This window comes from Lepisma saccharinum, chromosome 16 (assembly GCF_977018435.1).
Source record: "Lepisma saccharinum chromosome 16, izLepSacc3.1, whole genome shotgun sequence".
Lineage (NCBI taxonomy): Eukaryota > Metazoa > Arthropoda > Insecta > Zygentoma > Lepismatidae > Lepisma > Lepisma saccharinum.
Window position 1 is genome coordinate 41,931,553 of NC_139244.1, and position 19,617 is coordinate 41,951,169.

At 39.1% G+C, this 19,617-nt stretch overlaps 1 protein-coding gene across 2 annotated transcripts in view; it reads right to left on the reverse strand.

Moving 5' to 3' along the window:
- LOC146000434 (uncharacterized) overlaps positions 1 to 19,617 on the reverse strand; it is a 127,885-nt gene that overhangs the window by 11,480 nt on the left and 96,788 nt on the right. For both annotated transcript variants that reach the window (XM_083138057.1, XM_083138056.1), the window contains 4 exons: positions 14,967 to 15,510; positions 10,568 to 10,703; positions 5,443 to 5,749; positions 1,334 to 1,597 (listed from right to left, as the gene is read on the reverse strand). In XM_083138057.1, coding sequence (XP_082994183.1) covers positions 1,334 to 1,597; positions 5,443 to 5,749; positions 10,568 to 10,703; positions 14,967 to 15,510 — 1,251 coding nt within the window. The remainder of the gene's footprint in view (positions 1 to 1,333; positions 1,598 to 5,442; positions 5,750 to 10,567; positions 10,704 to 14,966; positions 15,511 to 19,617) is intronic.

Sequence of the window (19,617 nt, forward strand, 5' to 3'; positions counted from 1 at the left end):
GGTCTGCGTGTGGCCACGTAAAGCGTGGTTTTCTTTTGTTTTTGCTGTTTTTGATTTATTATATATTTAAAGTTAACCTTTTGTAAAACCAACTTTAAAGCAATATAATATACCACCCGTAAAAAGCAATCATCATTTCATCTCCCCTCATAGTTTCCCCTGATTTTTTGCTCTTGCGGTTTTATCTGCATTGAATTGTTTCTGTCAGTGCTATCGTGCAATTTTTGCTGAAATTTCTGCATAGTACAAATCTCCTATCTCTGCCAAATAGTAAGATAATTTACATCTCTCTGCCAGGAGAAACTATGCACCATTGACGTCAACAGTGTTTCAAAACCAACAATTACACGTAGTTAAAACTGAGAGATTGAAAAGTCAGGCGAACTACGATCAGTAGTTCAGTTGGTAGAGAAATGGCACAGTATGCCTGAGAGCCAGGTTCGAGTCCTAGTCGAGCATGCATTGCTGACATTTCTTCACAAACATGTATTGTATGAAAATATATGAGAGAGCCATATTCACTGCAAATAAAACAACCACCATATTAAGTAGAGCTGAGCCGATACTATTTTCAACCGATACCAATACTCTTACAGATTCCCACCGATACCGATACTTGAGAATTGTAATAAGTAAAAGTTGTTCAAAATATTATTAGTATTAGAAATTTGCTTTAAAATATTCAAGGAATACATCAGAATATTAAAAGAGATATTATGTAATCATAAAATCTAGTTTTCCATGCAAAATTGGAGCAAAGTAAAAGAAAAGTTTGAATTTTGCAAAATTTCCAAGATAATTAGTCTGCATGAAAGTGTCACGCGGCATTTTTGCGGATCCCGTGAAAGATCAAAATGTCAGGAAAGTATCGGCTGGTATCAGTAAATGAATTCCAACTGATACTTTCTGATACCGATACATCGGCATCGGTATAGGCTCAACTCTAATATTAAGCATTTGCAGACTTTCCAGGGTTTCCAGATCAGTATAACACTGTAAGAGTATTAGAATATGATCATTCAATAACAAATAAAAACTATAATACTACACTCCATGGATCCTCAACATCATAAATTGAGATAGACTAAAGATCACCTGCCTGAAGAGAAACAATCTGATACAAATGAAGACATGATTGGCCACATCATCTGACATTAAGGAGTATTTGTGAGTTTTTAAGTTTGCCTCAAATATCTTTTATCTCTATTACTGGATTGTTAATTCTTACTCTGCCCTGATGAAGAACCTGAGTGAGTTTTGGATAAATCTGAACTGGATATATTGTAATATTAGTCTATCTTAATTTACATTTAATAACTCATGATATAAGTACATCAGGCATGGATAGCTTGACTTCCTCCATCCTTCCATCAAATGTCACAGCTGCATAGTTGGGATGCTCCAAAGTGTGGATGCTGTAAACAGACACGTAATCTTCGAATGTAATTTCAGACCCAATGTCATCTTCGTAAGAAAGGTTGTCGTTTTCAACAACCACAAATGTTGAAGTAATTCTCGTTTTATCAGCAAACGTAACAACAAGCGACCCATCTCCTTTCAGCAACAGGTTGGTGTTGTCACCTCTCCTCTTCAGGACCTAGAAATAACAACACACATCTTTCAGGATTATACAGCAGAACCTCGACTTTACATTTTCAGGGTGCAAAAACTCAAAATTAAAAAAAATGTCAAATCTATGGAAACTTTATAGCATTTTGCTCTATTACAACTATAAAGACTGATTGTATAATGCAGGAAAATGTAAAATTGGAGTTCCACTGTATTTTGCTTACTGTGTAATACTTTTCTGCCACCATTAGGTTAAATACAACAATGAGGATGAATGATCATTACATTAGTGATGAAGTAGTATTTGTATTGCAAATATGGGTTAGTATCTTATCACTGAAGCTGAACAATATTTCCTGCATATCCTGCCAGGCATACCATGTGCCAAATGATTTTTTTGCAGAATCGAAATATCCTGCAAATCACACAAAATTGACAATTTTCATTCACTGTGCACCAACAGTGTGCGATGAAAGTGGATTACATGATTAAATGACTGCTATTTTATTATGCTGATTCTGATATACAAACCTATAAGTGCATACCTTAAGACATAAAATGTACAATTAGAATGAAATGAACTACCTTTGTATACTTGGTGAAATGTGTTAATTTTAGACTGTAGGAATGTAGTAGGTGAAAGCACTATAGTTGTTTGTTTATGAAAAGTTCAGATAAGGTATCCAGAGGGAGACCTGTCCTCATAGCAGGTTCCCATTCATTTTTCAAGCTTCTGTAGTATGCACCAAATACACTTACCAAAAAGGTTTATTTAGCATAAGATTACATAATTTTTAGATCACCAAATCAGTTTACTTGTTCACAATCAAACTTTCCTGGATTCCAGCATGAAGAAATGGAATTTATTGAAGACCTTATTGATAATTTAAATCACATTTTAAGACTCGTTACAGACACACTCATCTTGTGCTTGATGCTTCATATCGCATTCTGTTCAAATTATATTGTCTTTTCTGAACCGTTGCAATTTGAAGTGCAACGCATGTGCATTGTCTGCAACTAGAGGCGATTTCATGGAACAAACCTACATTCCACTCACTGTGTTTTTAGTGAGAACAAACATCATGTGTCACATGAAAAGCGACCTTAGGATGCCAAGCCTATGAACTTTACAAGCTTCATGTGAGGACTTAGGGAAGAACGACAATTTTCCAGAGGTCCTTCTCTCTGAGGCAGCTGTGGAGCACTGTTGCCAACTTAGCTCTTTTGGAGCCAGATCTGGGTCTTTCATGCACTCGTTTGGCTGTGAACTGTGGCCCCCACTCCCTGCCCCACTATGATGCTATCACTGGCTTTGGCCCACAAAGACCAACTTTAGCCATGAGTATACATTTTGCAAGTGACCTGATATTATTATATTGGCTGCATCACCCCACCCCCTCTTACCTCCCCAGCTAATTTTATATAACGCAGTGGCTGAGGTGAAGATGACAATATTGTTATCCGGTAATCCCTTATTTTCGATTTCATACGACCATTGGTGGATCATTGCGATGGGTGATGCCGTCAGATCTAGGCGGTGAAAACTAAGAATAGATTGTCATCACTTTAAAGTTAACGGTAATAGCAGAGCCCCCACCCCTCTGACACCTAAAATTACCCTAGGAAGCACTTTATCCAGCCTTCATTAATCTAGCTCCTTGAAAGTCAAATTTAGTTCTTTTGTATTGGCAACACTGCCAGGATGGCTGTAGGAGGCAAGGAGAAATACATTACATTTATGGGAGCATTATTTTATTCGTTCTCTCGGGAATATCAAACATCCAATGGCATAGAAAAGTACATTGTCGGAAAAAGGACACATTGAACTATTTCTTAGTCATAGGAAAAGTCCAAACTCCCATTTGATTAGCTGTAACTTGAAGTTGATTTTCCATAAGGAATACATGGGATTCTGTAAATATTTATTGATCATATTTTTCAAAACATCGTGACTAGCTTAATAATCACCTTAAAAAAAAACCTTCAACTTGCAAACATGGAGAAAAAGTCATACGCTCTTGTATAATCAAGGGTTTTCTTAGTAGCATGTCCATTCCAGTGATATTGAAATAAATGGACAACTGGTGTGTAATTGTCACTCTTCCTCTTAAGATACGAAAAACTGGCATAATTCGTTCAATTCATTTCTGTGCAAATTTTAATCCTTTTTCCTCAGTAATTATTTTGTAGAAGTTGATCAAAAAATTTTAACTTTTTTGATTACTTGTGTGTTAAAACCTTGAATATATATGTATGTCAAAAACTAAAAGTACATACTGTGATGTTTTGGGCACTGAATATCTCATGAACATTAGTGGCTACCCAAAGAACTAAAATGAAACACACGACACATCTTCAAGTGTAATGAAGCTCACATCACTCATATAAAATGCTTTGAAACTGTGAACATTGCATAGTGCCAAGTTACAATATTCATACACACACACACACACACACACACTTTTTGATTCTTTGCTTGTTTGAAATCACTGAAAGAAAACAATTTTTCATTACAGGTGAACAGAACAAGGTTGTACAATTAATTTTGTAAAAGCATTTCTAATTTAAATTTTGAAACAAATTGAATATTCAAATCAGTTTAAATATCAACCTTTTACTAATTTCAATATCTGGTTCTGTCATGTCATTTTTGGCATATTCATACATTGGTAATCAGTTTCATGTCATCCTAAATACAAGGGTCATTCAAGATTGGCCGAGATTTTTCTTCATAGAATATTTAGCACGGTAAAACGTGTAATGTAATCCTTCATGTGTATCCAATATCTGGCATGATGTATTTGGCACATGTACAGCAGTTGCAGTAAACATGGCAATGAACAGCTGTGGAACAGCAGTGCATAATCAAATTTATTGTGAAGGAGACAGCTGAGATTTTGAGAAGATGACAAGCACAGTATGGGAAACAAAATGTCACAGGCAAGAGTGTACAAATGGTGCCAATGTTTGGAGTCAATTGTTCACAATCATTTACTTTTCTTCAAAAGTCAATGTAAGATGGACAGATGAGATTTGGTTAGAAACAGACATTATGACCTGCGAAGAGCTTCTGAATTGGTTTCGAGCCAAACATGATGTATTCTTGCAGTCAATCATCACGTGATTAAAAATGAATGCATCATTTCACCCCAGAGCCCCAAAGCAGCAGCATGAAGTAGAGATATTAGGGTTTCCCATCACCCAAGGAAAGCAAACTGCAGCTGGCTGCAGGAAAGACCATAGAATTGTTTTCTGGGACATGCAAGGTACTATTCATGTGGACTTTTGGAGAAAGGGGTCACAATTACTGCACAATGATGAAGGATGCTGTACGAAATGCCATTTACAAGAAAAGTCCTGGGATGTAATCTGGAAATGTCATTTTTTCTCAATGAAAAAGCCTGACCCCGATGCACTGGGAGTTCTTGCTCCCTCCCTCTTACAGTCTGGTCTTTAACCCCAGTGATTATCATTTGATTGGGCTGCTTAAAGAGCATCTGGAAAGGCAGGAAGTACTGAGTATTGAGGAAAGATATCCTACAGTGACTACGACAGAAGGCCAGTCCTTTGTACACTACAGAAATGAACAGGTTCCATAACGATGGTGATTGTGCCAGGATGCAATGGAAATACTTTGAAAACTGACATAGTTTGGTGCCTGTCAGACTTTCTGTTTCCTCTGTAAATACAAAAGTCTTGGTCAACCCTGAACGACACTTGTATCTGTGTATTTTATACTGGTTTTATTTCAGTTACAATTTCACACTGGTCCATCTCTAATAGAAATTAACTGCAATTCACACTTCCTGGTGTTACTGATTGGTAATTTGAAACCTCCACTCCTTAATAACATGACACATGTGTACTTACGTCTCCAATAAGGACATCTGTTGCCGTTCTCAAGAAAAATGGACGATGTTTAGTTACTGAACCATCTGAAAAGGTGTGTTGTTGCCCATCTGGAAAAATTTTCAAATACTCTGACACTTCCAGTTGATCTTGCTCTTTAGGCTTGTCTCCTAACTCGCCTTTGTCACTTCCCTTTTTAACCATTTTCTTCTTCTTATCATCTTCTTTCTTTACATCTGGCTTCTTATCTGACTTCTTCTTTCCACTATCCTTCCTCCCTTTTTCATCTGCTTCCTCCTCAGGAACTGCTCCTTTTAGGCTCCTCCGACTACAAACAAACATCAAAGCTGAATTTTTGAATTGTGATTACACTGCTACTTTGCAGTTATCACACTATGAAATCACAAGCAATTTCCATTTTTACAGGTTAATACTCACACACACACAGAGAGAGAGAGAGAGAGAGAGCTTTCATAAGGTTGAATGTTCAATAGGTAAGAGTTCTAGCCTATTGCCTGCATTATCACAGCAAATTTTAAATTTTCATGCAAAAGTTGTTTTTATCTTAGTCCCCCACCCCCCCCAAAAAAATGAGGTTCCACCGTACCTCTAATAACCTGCAATTTAGTGCAAAACTCTACAATGTATATATATTTTTTATTGTTATGAATATAAAGGAGGAACATGGTGCTGATCACATCACCTCCAAAATGGCAGAGATCGAGAATGTGTGGGAACCTACTCCCACATCCCCTAAATGTGGCACGGTACTATATGCACGGGGAACTTTCCCCTTACCTTATGAATATAAAGGTATAATTCATATGCCCTAGTTTTATAAAGTAAATGTCAAAATATGCAGTAAAGAACAAATCTTACAGTTAGCTGGTTACATACATTATGAAAAGTTAATGAACCATTCATATTCTTTCATGCAAAAATTTTCAATTTTACACCAGAACTTTATATATATATCAGTTAAATTTTCACATGCTTAGTGTAAATGTAATTCACATGGAATTTCTGGGATTAATTTCACAATGTAAATGATTGACAATCCTATTTTTTATCCTTCAATTCAAATGAAGCTGTCATTTTACATTTTACATATTAATTCCATTTGAACTAAATGGTTCAGCCATAATAACATACATACACACCTCAGCAGTGGCGTGGCGTGGAATTTTTAAAAGTGTTACCGGTTATCAGTAGGACATTTAAGGATGGAGCCATAAGACTTGAGCTCCCCCCCCCCCCCCATGTCTTCCAAGTAGTTCGTATAATATTATTCTGGTACGACTGCAATTCAATACTAGATTTTGGTAAAGTTATTAATCAGGAAAAAAAATGTTGGCATAAGCTCTGAAGTGATATCGCAAACATTGGTGGTTGACACAATAAACATTAGCCTAATAAAGACATACGCAATTTGATACTTACAGAAACATCAAAGTAATTAACACCGCTTGTTAATTAATTGACAATGCCAGAAAACAACACAAAGACGAAAGACACCACTCTCAAAACTCGCACTGCACAGTCCCTTCCGCCAACCGTTGTTTACTTTTGTAACACGTAAAGCACCCTCCTTGCCCCCTCCCCTATCAGCATCGGCACTTCCCCAATAGCCAATATTTCCTTCGGAGTTCGGAACCTTACACTGCAAGAAGTCCAGTTCTACTACTGTTGCCATCTTAGTTCTTTTGAAACCAGATTTGCCCAAATCGCGAAACTTTTCGTTTCAAATAAGACTTACGTAGTCTTCATCTGTTTCATAACTACTCCCATGTTTCGCTAAATCCACAGAAATATCATTTCTGACACCATTATTATTTCGTATATTTTACTTTCCTTGCTACCTTTAAGGCTTTCGCTTTATAGGATAATCGTAATCGTGACTATGAGGATGCATGGTGAATTATTGAAATAAAATTATTATTATTTTGTGTATGTAATTATTAATTTTTATAATGATGTAAGTAAAAGAATAACAACAAACATTTAAATACCGATTTCTTGCTGAGGATTCGAACCTGCGACACCTGACACTTCAGAGCATGCTAAGATAACAATCGGGAAATTATGCTTCTAAGTAATGTTTTCACCCAAAAACAGTGCTGCTACCTCAAAAACATTGCTTCAATCCGAAATTATCGCATTCCTGCGACAACGTATGTCAATCTCAATCGGCCCTTTCAACAATTATCACAAATTCCTGTAACAGAAATAATATTATGTGTGAAATATAGAATTTTAGGTTGACATTTTTAGAAGGACATGGGACGCTGACTCCTTGACCATCCCCATCCCTCTACTCTCCTCGCCCATGATGTCGAAGAAGGACAAGGAGGACTTTCGTAATTGCTGATATTTAGTGTAAATACAAAATATCACTTGGTAGTTTGCTTTTCCCCAGTGTGAGTGGATACCTTCAGAGTAAGATAGACCCGATTAGGCGACTTAGCTCTTTTCTGTCAATTGAATATGGCAACACTGATCTGTATCTGGTAAGGATCACCGGCAACTGTGGTGGCTAAACAGACCAGCCTCCTCCTCCCGCCGTAACAGTCTTTGCCGCTACGCGAAGTCTTCCTTGCGTGGGCTCGGGGCCCTTTCCTCATGTTGCCTGAGGAGGGTACCGGATCAGTCCTCCTCTTCGCTTTTGCCGGTGTCAGAAAAAATGTCAGTTTGCAATATTTGCTTTACGACAATATTATCAGTTTATGTACGTAATAATATTTTAAGAAAGGTTCTTTTATTCTTTATATTTTGTTGTTACCTGCGGTAACAGCAGACAAAAATGCACCTCAGACAAAAAAATCAGTCACCATGACATCCTTAATAAACGGTGACACCACATCTGGCTTGGATCACTGCATGAATCTGCTGTGGTAGGGATGCTACTAGGTTGCGGAAGTATGGTTTGGAGTAATTCCTGGTGACTTTCAAACCACTCTGTAGCTACAAGACGAACAACACGGCAACGATCCCTGTCGGTCATAAGCATTTTTTGGTCACAGTTATGATGCCAATTTGAGGTCTCTTGTGAGGTATACTACTCCTGGTACACCCTCTGGACTGTACTCAAACTGGGCCACTACATTCACTTTGTGTCCATGTGCACGCACAAACACAATGGCACCTTCTTGCCACTCCATCACGTCTGACTTGCGACCCACTTCACAAATGCTTGCATACAACTAGCAACTCATAATCTCTCGAGGTAACTGTTAAAGACTTATCACAGAGGTCGCTGCTCGGTGACCCACTGTAATACAGGGTGTTCCATTCAGAACACAACCTGGAGTTGGGGATAGTACAACTTTTGAACCGGAAGTGGCACACATATAATCCTTATACCAAATTGAAGCCTTGTTCATGCATATATTTTTAAACCGGGGAAAAATGATTGGATTTCATTAGTGTCCACGCAGTGTTGCCAGATGTAACGGGAAGTGTAAATGAATTTTTTTACAAAGCATGAAAAATGGCACATAACACACATGTACGGACATGCCGTCAGTAATTTTCAGTTTGGTTAGGTGGATTAGCTCTGCATCTATGGCAGAGTAAAAAGAAATGTTTATTTCTACCGATAGCCAATCGAATGTTTGAATTTGAATTTAAAATTTTGGGTGCGTCAGCACTAAGGCTATTTTGTAACCGTCACATTATACGGGGTCCAGCCCCTTATCGTTACACATAACAACTCTAACGTTGCAGAACTAAAATCATAAAATATTAAAATCTTCTGACTTTCGTTAAAAGCTGAAGCTGTAAAGGAGCACTCAGCACAAATAAGGACAAAACACAGGACAACACAAACAAAATTATACTGGCCATGGGGCCAGTCGCCAGAGCCTCGTTAGTCTGCAGTCCAGGGTGTACTATGTGTAAGTGAGGTTGACTATTGGGTGCACTACGTGGAAGGAGCACCCCTTACAACCCGCCAATCGGATGAGATGTCTTTACGCGGGAACTAGGAAAATCGTTGTTTTTAGAAATTAAGACTGCATTGGCAACACTGCTGGTGTTTCAGTGCCACAAAAGATGTGTTTCGTAACTGCATACATCATGCAATTACTAAAAACAATAAAAAAGAAACTAGGAAATTTTCATGAAAATAGTATTACTTACATACATCTGGCAACCATGCGATGAGATTACATTTTTCCCTGCTTGGAAAGAAACAAGAGGAAAGGCCAGTCCTGTTCGGTGTAATCTCATCGCATGGTTGCCAGGTGCATGCAAGTAACACTATCTTCATGAAAATTTCCAAGTTTATTTCTTATTGTTTTCAGTAATTGCATCATGTATACAGTTTCGAAACACACCTTTTGTAGCACTGAAACACCAGCAGTGTTGCCAATGCACAGTCTTAAGTTCTAAAAACGATTTTCCTAGTTCCCACTTAAAGATGCCTCATCGGATTGGCTATCGGTAGAAATGAAGATTTGTTTTTTCACTGCCATAGATGCCGAGCTAATACACCTAACCAAACTGAAAATTACCGACGGCATGTCCGTGCATGTGTGTTATGTGCCATTTTTCATGCTTTGTAAAAAAATTCATTTACACTTCCCGTTACATATGACAACACTACATGGACACTAATGAAATCCAATCATTGTTCCCCGGTTTGAAAATAAATGCGTGAACAAGGCTTCAATTTGGTATAAGGATTATGCGTGTACCATTTCCGGTTCAAAAGTTGTACTATCCTCAACTCCGGGTTGTGTTGTAAATGGAACACCCAGTACTATCAGGATGCGATCTGTTGGGCTGGGGGAAAAACCTGGGGGTGATTCATTTTTTGTTCGGGGTGTGTATATATCGTGATGCTCCTGTGGCTATAACTAACTCCAAGACACAACAGCTCTTTGAAAGTTCTACAAAGTACTGTTACTGAGACATATAACTCTGCAATCGTACTCATGATGCTGGGTAAACACTGAAATTTTGGCATTCCCACATGAGACAGAGCCCAGGACTGCTTTCATCAAAGGCAAAGGAATACCCATTTGGATACAAAGATGCCCTAATTTGGCTTCTGGTCACAGACAATTGCTCAACTTCTTAATATATATGCACAAACCTAATTAGATATTTACCAGAAAATGTAAAAAAATACAACAAGTTCTCCTACCCAAACTTCCTGCAATAAAATATGGTCCCATCATGGCATAAGACATCAACATTTCCATGACTTTTGAAGATTAAAACACTCCCATCAGGCAGAAAACATCGGTTCACTTCATTCTTTATATCTGCGCAGTGAGGCCCTGTAAATTGCATGCAATAAATCATGGAGATGTTCCGTAATGATTCAGCAAATTCAGTTAAAATTCAAATTGGGCAAAGAGAAGTTGGGCTGAGTCAATACCACTTCGCACTGATACTGATACCATTGCCAATACTCTTACTGATTCCCATCGATACCAATACTTGAAAATAGTAATAATTCAAAGAAGTTCAGAATAAATTTTAACCATTTAAGTATGGAATTTTCTGAACAAATTGATACTGGGAAATGCAGGTTTCTTTTAGCAGAATTCAGTTGAACAAAATCAACTGCCATAAAACACCACTATTTTCCTGCCTTCTTCCTTCATCAAAGTATTTTTTTTATGGAATTGCTTTCTTATTCCATGACAAATTTAAATAATACAATGAGACAAAAAAAAAGGTAAAGTGTTCCCCTGTGCTTAGCACTACGCCATGAAGGCGTATAGGGGGTGTGGGGGTAACGCCCCACACTTTCTTGATCCGGTCGTGAGTGGGGGTGATGTGATCAGCACCATGCCCCTGACCGCCTTTACCCCCCAGGGTTTCCCCCAGGTACCCATGTTATTCGACACTGGGTGGGTGCTGGGGCCGCTTCCAACGTTAGAAAAGTTCCCGGATTTGAACCGGCCGGGGATCGAACCCGGGACCTTTCGCATGGTAGTCAGACGCATTACCGACTGAGCCACCGCGGCCACAATATACAATGATACACAAATACAAATATACAATAATACATAGCATGTCGGCATGTATGTACTTCAGGTTTATGCAGAATAAATCATCCGGATGTGTAAGTCTTTGAAACAAAACCAACTCAATGTTCACATCACACAAACTTCGTTTTTGAACCATATTTCAGTTTTCTACTATACATGAACTACACCACATGAGAGCAGACAACTTTACTTACATCTAACTTACGTTCTACTTCTTCTTTTTCATGTTTTTCTGCTACTTCTTTTGTTTTCATTACAGCTAGCACAATATCACCTAACTTGAATTTCACGTTCTCAACATACTGGCGAATATATACGCCACCTGCAGTCGAATCTAGTTGAAGCAAACAAAAGGTGTCTTCCGCACTGCAATAGCACCCTGTGGGTGGCGTATATGTACACCATCCACACTTAAGAGGTTAAGATATGAGTTCTACACTAGAACTGTGCCATAGCAATCTACCCAAGGTTGGCTTCAAAAAATATTCATAATTTAACATCAGATAATCCTTTTCATCCCATAATGTTGTTGCAAAAATTATGCATTTTTCAGACTCTATAAGACATCAGGGTTCCAGAAAATTTTGGCCAGTATCAGTAATTAAACTCTAACTGATACCGATAGTTTGGATTTTTGTTATCCAATATATAAATAAAAATATTTAATCATAATTCTTAGAGCAACTAGGCTAGGGGGACTGAAAGATTGTCAACATGCTCAAAATCTCAAATAAAAAAAAAAAAAAATTACCCTGTGCTCAGTGCACCATACCAAGGTACAGGGGAGGAGGAGGGTGGGTCCCACACAATCATGATTTCAGCCACTGTGGTTTTCTTTCTGTTATATGACATTTTGGCCCCATTTCTAACCCTTTTCAGGCTTTCCAAGAAGTTTAAAACATTAAGAAACACTCACAAAATTGATTAAAAGGTAAAATGTTAAAAAGGTTAAAATAGATAGGTTGAAGGTTGGTAGCAAAATGACAAAATGTTAGTTTTTAGGTGATATCAAAAGGCGGGAGTGTATTATTCTACCAAATTTTGCCACAGACTATTTTGAAATTATGTATAAAATGCAAAATAAGCACAAAGACAAAATTTATAGTTTATTTGCCCACACTTTTCTAAGTCTGGACTATCGTGCAAGCTATGTGAAATTACTGCAACCCATTAATTTTGTGGCAAAAAAAAATGTGGAATGAAAAATACAGTTTTCTTTAAAAGTGAATCAATTATGGCTGAACCAAATACAGAGTCTGATGCATAAATATCAGTGAATACCAGCAGTATTGGTATCAAAAAGTATCTGTTTTATCACAACTTCCTCGAAACTATGCAAAAAATCTAAATTTTCATTTATTTTGCACCATTAGATATTTTAATATTCAATGTAATTGTTTGAATATTTTAAAGCAAAACTAGTAAACTGGCATGTTATAATCAAAATACTAATATTATTCAATACTGTGCATACATTTTAAATGTTACAACTGCAAACTTCTACTAATGCAACGATTTGTTGCAAGACATATTACACTGAAGATTATGCTTTATATACAATTATAGGTTTTATAAGCACTTAGTAGGCCACTTAAAAAAATCCCAGGTAGACAAGAATGAATGGTTCTGATTTAGAGTATTGGTTCAAGGTGATACTTACTCTTGTAGCCTACAGTTGTTACAAGCATAAAAAACACAGTTTTTGTTGTTTTTATGCTTGTAACCGTAGGCTACAAGAGAAATAATTCTGCAATGCATACATACAAAAAAAAATAGTTCAAAGTAGTATCGTATTTATATTTTTCTTATTCAGTGCCACTTTTCTGATATTTCTGGCTAATTGCGACAATGAGGATGAGTGAAAATTCGATGAAATTGATGGAGGAACACTCATGAAGAAGATGCATGTCCAGGCTGGGACTCAAACCTGGGAACATTGGTGCCGAGATTAAAAGTTGACTAGTTAACACTAGAACGGTGAAGGATCTGATTGATACCCCCTAGAACAGCAGAAGGATCATTTTGACCCATCGTAGCAAATGCACTGGGACTGGGCCTAGTTTTTAAAGTGAAATTTTGACACCCACCCCCAGAAATCTAGTCTGGGACCTAACTTTTGGGGATCTGAATTGAACTTAGGCATAACTTGAGAGGGGGGTGGGGGGTGGGCAGAATCAAAAAGTTTTATACCTCATAAAAATTGCGCCCAAGACTACTTTGCTATGGTTACATTTGCGAAATCATAAAAATTACTCATTAACTTGCTTCTCTGCTTAACACAAGTTCCATTGCTTGTTAATTCTGAAAAATTTGTTGGGTGGGCAAGTAGGCCAAGTTATGCCTAATTAGTCTGGGATTCTTTGATTACAAGACAATAGCAAACACCCATCAGTGTGTATGTAATTTCATGATCAATTGTTGTTAGGAAACTGGCCAAGAGAATGAATTATTCAATATCGATTCTTCTGCACTTTTAGTCGTGATATTTTATAAATGTGTTTAGCTTGCTGCAAAATTACAAAACTACCAACTTGACAATGCATGCTTAAACCGAAAAATATTTCCAACAAAGGATATCACATTCTAAATTGCCCATGTGTTTTAATTGACTGATGTTGAAAGATGTGTGTAACTTCATCAATAGATACAAGAAGCCATTGCCATGTAGTTTTCCATTTCTTAAATTTTTCATGGGCAACCAACAATCAAATGGAACTCACCACTTTAATACTCTTGCCTTCTTGTGTAGACGCACTTGCAAATTTTCAGAACCGATCCTTTTATCAAGACAGCCTTCATATCAGGTTTCATTCATTTTGAAGGCAGATTCCTGTTATTGCAGAGTTTGGATCTCGTAATGCTCACTTTTTCCACTAATATTCTAGCTTCACAAAGAAATCTAGCTCATTATTCTAAAAAAAAAAAGGCACACTGCTTTTTAAAACATGACTTCATAGATGGTTATCGTGCTCGGGCCAAAATGTAGGCTATCTTTGTGCACTATTGTTCCACTCGCACAAATGCAGACATCGTTCTGTGGTGACAAGTTTGAGTCACATAACAACTCATTTGTAACTTCCACATTCATTGCGGTGGCATTTTCCTGCCAAATTCCGTGGACAAAGAAAAGGGAAGAGGGAGGTGGTCTTCAACCCTGGCCACTTGTTTGACAGTTCCAGGAATAGAGCAGCGCTTGAGGTCATATCTGTGTTCGCCAAATGGGGAGTCCAGTTGTCCGACAGAAAATGTTGCAATTGAATGCCGAATTTGGAAAATGTAACTAAATTGTTAATAATTTCTTGTTCCCCCCCAGGGATAAAATTTATCAAGCAGAGAGGGGGACACAAGTATCCAGAGGGGGGAATTTCCCCCATCCCCCCTACAAATACCACACCACTGGATGTAGCAACTCTGTTCAACGGTGAGTGACGCTATTACAAAATTCTGGTTATATATTGAATGCACCTTGTAAATGTAGATGTACAAATCTAAATCTACTTGCTAAGGCATGTCTGAAAACATATTAGGAAAACTGTGATGTACCTTTGGAGATATAATGCTGCTTTATGTAGAACACAGAATCTCTCACTGTTTCCAAAATCAACCCTGATGGCCATGTTACCCTCAAATCAAAGACACTAGCAGACCCTTGATTCTGGTGACCTCTCTCTGGCATTTCTTCTGCGTTTGTCTCTTCACTCATAAACTGATTGTTTCGTCCTCTTGGTTGTACTTTAATATCAGCTACAGTGGAAAGTCTTGAATAATAATTTCTAGCCTTAACACTCATAGCATTCCTTTCCCTTAGCATCTTAAGTTTGCTGCCAGGAATAGCAAACACTGCTAAAATGTTGTTCCTGAACAGAATGTGAAACATAAGTTCGTTAATGTATCCTTTCCCATGGGCATCAACAAAGCTGTGAAAGTAAAGGGTGTTGTTGAGGTTTGTGACATTAATGCTCACTACAGTCTCCTTGTACAGGTACTCAGTTAGTTGAACCCTGCAGGATGTACCATCATCTGAATAGAACTCTGTAAGGTTCCCTGATACTTGCACTCGGTTGGGTCCCAAATCATAACCAAAGAACTGGAAAAAAAAAAGCAGAGAAAAATTACCTATGTGCAACAAATTCAAGCACAAAAAAATATTTACTTAGAGTTGGGAAAAAATTGAAATTTTGGCTTTTTTTTTTTATTTGTGGGCAACCTTTCTTAGTTGCAAGTCCAATTTTGAGCTTATAAATTTCTAATGTCATACTTTGCTACTAACTAAATAATCTAGTATAGCAGCCTAGATAGTGTAGCGTGACGTCGGGTAAGGTACGGGATCGAGTCACGCCGGGACGTAGCTCAGATAAATACAATAGGTCTTAAGTTTGACTTGGCTAACCACCTCTACCCTTAAGGAGGCTGATGAAGGATTGTTGGGAGCCTGTGTTGTTGAACGCTACTCACCCCTTGCTGTTGGTCTGGCCCTGGGCTTCTGGCGTCGGCGACGGTGACAGGTGTCCGCTGGAGAGATCGAAGATGACGATAAGAGACGGCAGGCAATTCGGCGACTTGTTTTATTCTTGCAGATTCTTCGGTTGGCTTAATCCGGACTGCTTATGGACTTCTCGCTTGTTGCCGCCTCGTAGTGTCGCGATCTCTCAGCAGGCCGTCGTCCTCTTCTCGTCGATCAGTTTGGTGGTGATATTGGAGCGAAGTGAGAGAGCGATTTACTGTCTCCAGCGGTTTTATACATTGGATTTGAGTCATAGGTTGGTGGACTTTGCACCTCCACTGTGCACCTGGGGTATCCCTGGATGCAGATGGAAATTTACAGTGGAGGTGCACTCACCGCTGGCGAGGGCCGTTGCCTTGCTGACTGTGCAGAGCCGAGTGGAAAATTCTTGTTGCTCGGCTCTGCATCCGGTGGAATGTGGGGTGAATGAGCGTTCAACTTGCGAGCTTCAGAGCGATGTTTGAGGCAAATTAATGTTTCGACTTTCATGCTCCCAATTCCTTCATCATTCCCCTGGCCAAGATGTATCCACTGTGAGTGGTTACGAAGCAGAGTAGAGATGGTTATGGAGAGTATATTTTGAAATAATAATTGAAAGTACATTGAGTAAAGAAAAATAAAAACCCTGTATATAATAATGTGGAAAAATAAAATTAAAAAAAAAAGTTGGAGCTGTCGGCATAGCTGTACTGCACGGGTCTGGCTGCATGTTCAGCTGGAATGCTGACTACTGGTGGTATGCTGAGCTGCAGGCTGCCTGTGGTCTGCTGGCTACATGTTTATGTGCTTGCTGCAGGATGGCGGCATGGTGTCTGGCTGGCTGCATGATGTCTGCATCATGATGTCTGCTGCAATAAGATATCTGCTGGCTGGCCGGCTGCATGATGTCTGCATCATGACGTCTGCTGCAATGGGAAGGCTCCTGGCTGGCTGGCTGCATGATGTCTGCATGGTGTCTGGCTAGCTGCAATAGGATGCCTGCTGGCTGGCTGGCTGCATGATGTCTGCATGATGAGCCGCATGAGGACTGCATGATGTCTGCAATAAGATGTCAGCTGGTTGGCTGGCTGTATGATGTCTGCAATAGAATATGAGCAGGGTGCCTGGCTGTATGATGTCTGCTGCAATGGGAAGGCTCTTGGCTGGCTGGCTGCATGACGTCTGCATGGTGTCTGGCTGGCTGCAATAGGATGCCTGCTGGCTGGCTGGCTGCATGATGTCTGCATGATGAGCCGCATGAGGACTGCATGATGTCTGCAATAAGATGTCAGCTGGTTGGCTGGCTGCATGGTGTCTGCATGATGTCCACTGGCCGACTGGCGGGCTGCATGATGAGCTGAAATAAGATATCTGCTGGCTGGCTGGCGGCATGATGTCTGCAAGAGATGGCTGCTGGCTGGCTGCTTGTACAGCTGCTCCAGGATGACTGCTGCGCCATGATAATTCCTCGCTGACCGACTGCTGGGTGACTGGCTCTATGCGGAACTGCCGAAGAGAAGCTTGAGAACGCCGTGAGTGTAGTATGGCCAGATGGTGACGTTGTGCAAGGGGGAGCCGACAAGCGTAGGGAAGGGGAAGTTATAATAAAAGGTGTTCGCCTAAGTGCGGAAGAGTAAAGGTTGGAGTCGAAGGTGACATAAGTGAAATGACAGGGGTGGGTAGACAGTAGCCATCATCGAAGGTGATACGTGTGGGAAGAGGAGGAGCTAAGCGAGTGGGAGTTGTAAGTTGACGAAGAGTGGGAGGGGGAGGTGGGGAATGTGCGGGACGTTGAGATATAGCAGCTACAGAAATAGGAGAACTAATAATAGGGACGGAACATGTCTTAGGAGGAGATGGGGTTCGCTGGTGACAACATGAACAGCAAGAAGTGTGACGTTTTAGACGTAAGTACATGTAGGTAATGCAAATACAGAGAAGCAGCAGAGCTATGAAAATTAAGAAGAGATAGGTGGTTGTATGAGCAGGAGATTTTACAAGGTCATGAGGGGTAAGTGCACGAGCCTTAGAAGTAAAACATAAGAAAAGGGGAATGTGGAGAAGTTTAAATTGGTATATGACACCTAGAGTGAGACATGTGAGCCAGACAAAAATTATAATGATAGGAAAATCCGCATGTCTGTAAAGTGGAGTTATAGGAGGGATGTCAAGAACTTTATATTGGGAGAGGTTAAGGTGAGGGATATGAAATGTCCATTGTTTATGATAAAGAGCCGTTGCATTCACAAGGGGGGAAATCTTATAATGGGTGTCGAGTAGAAAATTGGGATTGTTGGTCCAGGCAGCAGGAAGGATATGAATTGTTCGGTGGATTGTTGAATGATCGAAACCACAAGGAAAGATAGCATGAATTTTGATATCGGGGGTGATAAGTACATCTGTACGGCAAGCCACGTGTAACAATACTGCACCGGGTTCGTGAAAAGTGGTAAGATTATAATGTAAAGTGGAGCCATTAGCATAAAAAAAGGTGATGGTAGGAGGAGGATTAATTATTGCATAAACATTCAAATCTAATTTGACCACATCAGTGAGGTGGGATTCGTGACATGTGTAGGTACACCCATTCATCGTATCAGCCACGGTTGTTGCTTGAATCAATTTGGAAAAACAGAAATTGAGCCCATCGTGTCTTCCTGTGTGAGAAGGCAGAAGGCACAATTTCTGTGTATGGACCTGACAATTTTCAAGGTCTGTACCGCTAATAGTGACAACATTATGAGAATCATCAATGGCGATATACGATGGATTATGCGACACTACGCATGTTAAATTTTGATATGAAAAGGGGACAGGGATTGCTAAATAAAGTTTATATTTCTTCTGAGTGGAAGTGATAGGCACCTTCAACTCAATATTGACAGCATCAGCAGAAATTCTGCATTGGGACAGTGGTATCTGATAATACATGTCAATAAGGGTGAGAGGAATCGCTATATCAAATCCAGTAGGAAGAATATTTTTTTGAATCTTTTTCAAGTCTCGGTGCAGTGCTGTTTTAGATACTACATGTTCAGAGAGAAAATGATGTTTACAATTGTTAATGGTATTCTCATATTCAAAAAGGGTGAAAATTTGGCTAAGCTGTAAGGTTAGGGTCATAAATTCGATGAGATATGCCTGTGCTTGATGCGCATCTTTGATTGTTAAATTTTTGAGTTTATTAATTAATGCTGCCTGATTTCTAGCCAAACTATCAGAGTGGTTAGCATATTCAGTAAAAACATCCTCAATCTGATGTTGGAAAGAGTGAATTTCACCAGTTAAATTTTGATAGAAAATATGATTAGCTTGCAGTTGTAGTTTAATGTTAGATATCGTTTGTTTTACTTCATGAGCATTTTGGAATAAGGGTTCTAGTTGCTTAGTAGTGGCAAAATCACAGCAATAGTTAGCAATGCTACTTATAAAGCCAAGGAGTGCACGTTTTTGTCTAACTACGGAAGTGTTGGGAGTGGGTCTTGTGAAGAGGGAAAGGTGTGAATGAAAATTTTGGAGTTGGACCGCAAGTTTACATTGGTTGGAATCTTCGTCGCCTTTGTTGCACATGGCATTATGTAGTGTTGATGGGAAGTGCTGGGGTTTAGGCATTTCTAATTTCACATTATAGTAGATGGGGATGGTATAATGATAAGGGATGGTTCCTGGTAGTTCTTTCAGATAAATTCCCGAGATGATTTTCACATGTTC